Source organism: Palaemon carinicauda, chromosome 35, assembly GCF_036898095.1.
Source record: "Palaemon carinicauda isolate YSFRI2023 chromosome 35, ASM3689809v2, whole genome shotgun sequence".
Classification (NCBI taxonomy): domain Eukaryota; kingdom Metazoa; phylum Arthropoda; class Malacostraca; order Decapoda; family Palaemonidae; genus Palaemon; species Palaemon carinicauda.
The window spans coordinates 1749854-1753770 of record NC_090759.1 but is presented as its reverse complement, the minus strand read 5'-3'; the positions used below and the strand labels follow the sequence as shown (position 1 = coordinate 1753770).

Below are 3917 nucleotides of genomic sequence, written 5' to 3'. Positions count from 1 at the left end.
AAGGGGCTGATGTTTCAACGAAGCATTAAGCAATCTCAGTGACATTGTCTGTTTTATTCTAATTTGTTATACTTTAAGTATAAATACCAACTTGCTTTACAGTCACAGAGTTGCAAGTGGTGGTGTTGCAAGAACGCACCCACACATTTTTACAAACCCATTTTTTTTTCCTTTTAAGACTAGCATAGGAGGGTCACACATCGTGGAGATTCCATATTTTTTTCCTTTTAAGACTAGCATAGGAGGGTCACACATCGTGGAGATTCCATTTATTTCCTTAAGTCTAGCATAGGAGGGTCACACATCGTGGAGATTCCATTTTTTTTCCTTAAGACTAGCATAGGAGGGTCACACATCGTGGAGATTCCAATTTTTTTCCTTAAGTCTAGCATAGGAGGGTCACACATCGTGGAGATTCCATTTTTTTTCCTTAAGACTAGCATAGGAGGGTCACACATCGTGGAGATTCCATTTTTTTTTTCCTTTTAAGACTAGCATAGGAGGGTCACACATCGTGGAGATTCCATATTTTTTTCCTTTTAAGACTAGCATAGGAGGGTCACACATCGTGGAGATTCCATTTATTTCCTTAAGTCTAGCATAGGAGGGTCACACATCGTGGAGATTCCATTTTTTTTCCTTAAGACTAGCATAGGAGGGTCACACATCGTGGAGATTCCAATTTTTTTCCTTAAGTCTAGCATAGGAGGGTCACACATCGTGGAGATTCCATTTTTTTTCCTTAAGACTAGCATAGGAGGGTCACACATCGTGGAGATTCCATTTTTTTTCCTTAAGACTAGCATAGGAGGGTCACACATCGTGGAGATTCCAATTTTTTCCTTAAGACTAGTATAGGAGGGTCACACATCGTGGAGATTTCAATTTTTTTCCTTAAGACTAGCATAGGAGGGTCACACATCGTGGAGATTCCATTTTTTTTCCTTAAGACTACCACAGAGGGTCATTCATTGTTGTGATTCCATTTTTATGACTAGCATAGAGATTCACTCATTGTTGTGATTCCAATTTTTTTTAAAGACTAGCATAGAGATTCACCCATTGTTTTGAGTCCGTTTTTTTATGACTAGCATAGAGATTCACCCATTGTTGTGATTACATTTTTTTTTGTACTAGCATAGAGATTCACCCATTGTGGTGATTCCGTTTTTTTATGACTAGCATAGAGTTTCACCCATTGTTGTGATTCCATTTTTTCAAAAGACTAGCATAGAGGTTCACCCATTGTTGTGATTACATATTTTTTGTTACTAGCATAGAGATTCACCCATTGTGGTGATTCCATTTCTTTTATGACTAGTATAAAGGTTCACCCATAGTTGTGATTCCATTTTATTTCGTCCAGCGTAGTGTCACCCATAGTTGTGACCTCATTTTTCCCGGACTAGCCCAGAGGGTCACCTACTGTATAGTGGTGATTCCATTTTTATTGTGTAGTACAGTTGTCATATATATCGTTACTTGTTTGGACGAATTACAACTGGACAGCCTAAGCTCACCCATTGTTGTGGCCCTGGTTTTCAAGTTAGGCTCCTGTTGAATTACTTGCGAGGCTTGCTATTTGGTAATAATTCTTTCTCAAGAGGCATTTTTCATAGCCATTGTGCATTTTGCCCAGCTTCATCTTCATCCTTCCTTCCATGAGACTCTTGCATAAGGCTAGAGCGTCTTTCCCCTCCGTGTAATTTCTGGCACGGTCAACATCGTACCTTGTGTTGTTGAGTTTTTCTTGTCGCTGTCTCCACAAAAACTTAGCAAAATGACTGCTGCTGAAATCAGTGCATTTGTGGACTTGGCAGAAAGACAAGGCTATGAGGGAGAAGCATTGCGAAGGTATGTGCGGGAGCTCATGAATGAAGACAAAGCCCGGAGAAGAACAGAGCAAGAAAGGAGGCGCTATGAAAGAGAGAGAGCGTATGAATTAAAGAAGCGGGAAATAGACGCTCGATTAGCCCAGCTCAGTAACTCGCTACCTCAACCTAATGGTGCCAACGACCAGCAGGACAACTGCAGAGAGAACCAGTACATTGAAGGGTTCACCAAGGAACTCCCTACAGCGAAACTGAAGGCGACCATGTCCCAGCTCGGCAAGAAGTGTGGACTGGGGGCAGGGAGTGATCTCGCACGTGAGGGCTACAACTCAAGCTTGGGTCAAAAGCCAGTGAAGGGTGTACAGCGAGTGCCCCTCAGGTGCATGAAGGCTGCCAAGCCGGAGCCTAAAACCGTGAGGACGCAACCTGCAGGGGAAGACGACTGGCTAGGTACCATTGACCTGGGTGAGGTAGCTTGGCTAAGGGAGGAGGCCCAAGAGTCTCCCCCTTCCAGCAATGAGTTTAAGCCCCGTACCCGAGAGTGCTCCCCAGCTAAAGCAATGATGCTTTCCAACAGACCAGAGGTCTCAAAGGAGAACCAAGAGACCATCAGGAGCCAAGCACAGCTCAGCAGATTCCAGCTGATGGGTGAGATGGCAATAAACCACAGGGCACCCACCTACCTGAGCGAGGTGGAAATAAATAACCCCTCTAAGGCTGAGTTCCTGCTAGGGGATGAGGTGCCCCTTAAGGTCACTCGAGGTTCTCACGATCCTGCTGAGGCCCTGCGTCAGCATGTAGTTGTCCCCCATAATTCCCGCTTGCCGGTGCTACGAATGGCCCATGAGGGACTGGGAGAGCACTCTGGGGTGAAGCGCACAACCCAACTGCTGCAGCCCCATTTTTTCCGGCCGGGCTTGCAGAAGGGTGTTAAAGCTTCCGCAACCTCCTGCCATCCTTGCCCAGTCTCCGGTAACTATAAGCAATTAATGCTGAGGGCCTCGCTCCAACTCATCCCATCCATTAGTGTCACAGAACTGACACAATTCTTTTATTGGTATGGCTTCCTAGCCACATTTCCAAAGGACGAAGGTTCCCACTTCATGGCGGGGGAGTCACGACCTCTGACCATTCTCATAATTCATTTTTGGCTTCACCAGGTGCAAGCAGAGATTCCCAACCATGGGATTTACTTGGCTTTCTTCCAGACATGGGATAAACTCCAAACTCAAGAGAATGAGCTCTCAGGCATGGGCTCATCTCTTGAGCATCTTGGATCCTATTGTGCGGACCAAAAGTTCCCGCTGTCATTCCTAAAGGACAGTAATCCTCTAAACTACTTGACTGAGCTACGTAATGGGAATAAAGGGCTCATGAGGTGCGGCATAGACCTCCAGAACTACAACTGGAAGGTCAAGCGCCTAAAGAACTCTTATGAGAGAGATGTGTTCTCCCGGCATTAGTGCCCAATGCACAGTGCCATGTCCATAGCGTAGCCATAGTCAGTAGGTAAATTTAGTTTGTATGAAAAGATATTTATTGGCCTTGGTGTCTCCCCAGGTAGATAAACTTGAGGAGCCATCTTGGCATCATTATTTACATTTAATTTATTTCTATGTATTTATGCTTTAATTCTATGCCTACCACTGCACTAGGTCACTTAACTTTGACTATTATTGCATTTTTTCCCATTTATTTTATTTTATCTTTGGCCTATAAGTCCATTTATTTTCATATTCATGTGTCCCACTGCACTAGGTCACTTAACTTTAACCATTTTTGCATTTTAATTTTCAATTTTGCATTTTTTAATTTTTCAGTTGCTGCCTCACAGCCAGCATGCTTATTTCTACGAGGCACTTAAAGTTAATTTACTGTTAAAATAACGTAAAATGATGACCCTAGTTGCAGCTTAGATATTTATCCATTATCGTGGTGAGACTCACTGAGGGAGGAGTCATTAAGGCTAGTGGCTTCAGACCTTGCTTGCAGAGTTCTTGTCCTGTTGAGGACAAAATCTCTGCTAAAATGGGGGGCTGTTAGTAATGGCGGTCATTTCGCCACCTTTTTCAAATAACAAAGGAT

The 3917-nt window shown here is 43.8% G+C and overlaps 1 protein-coding gene across 1 annotated transcript in view; it reads left to right on the top strand.

The window, feature by feature from the left end:
* Positions 1-2436: 2436 nt before the first annotated feature.
* Positions 2437-3917, top strand: part of LOC137627382 (uncharacterized) — a 2441-nt gene continuing 960 nt past the window's right edge. Inside the window, exon 1 of the mRNA XM_068358468.1 lies at positions 2437-3917. This exon is cut by the window's right edge and continues 450 nt beyond it. Coding sequence (XP_068214569.1) covers positions 2477-3295 — 819 coding nt within the window. The 5' untranslated portion in view covers positions 2437-2476 and the 3' untranslated portion in view covers positions 3296-3917.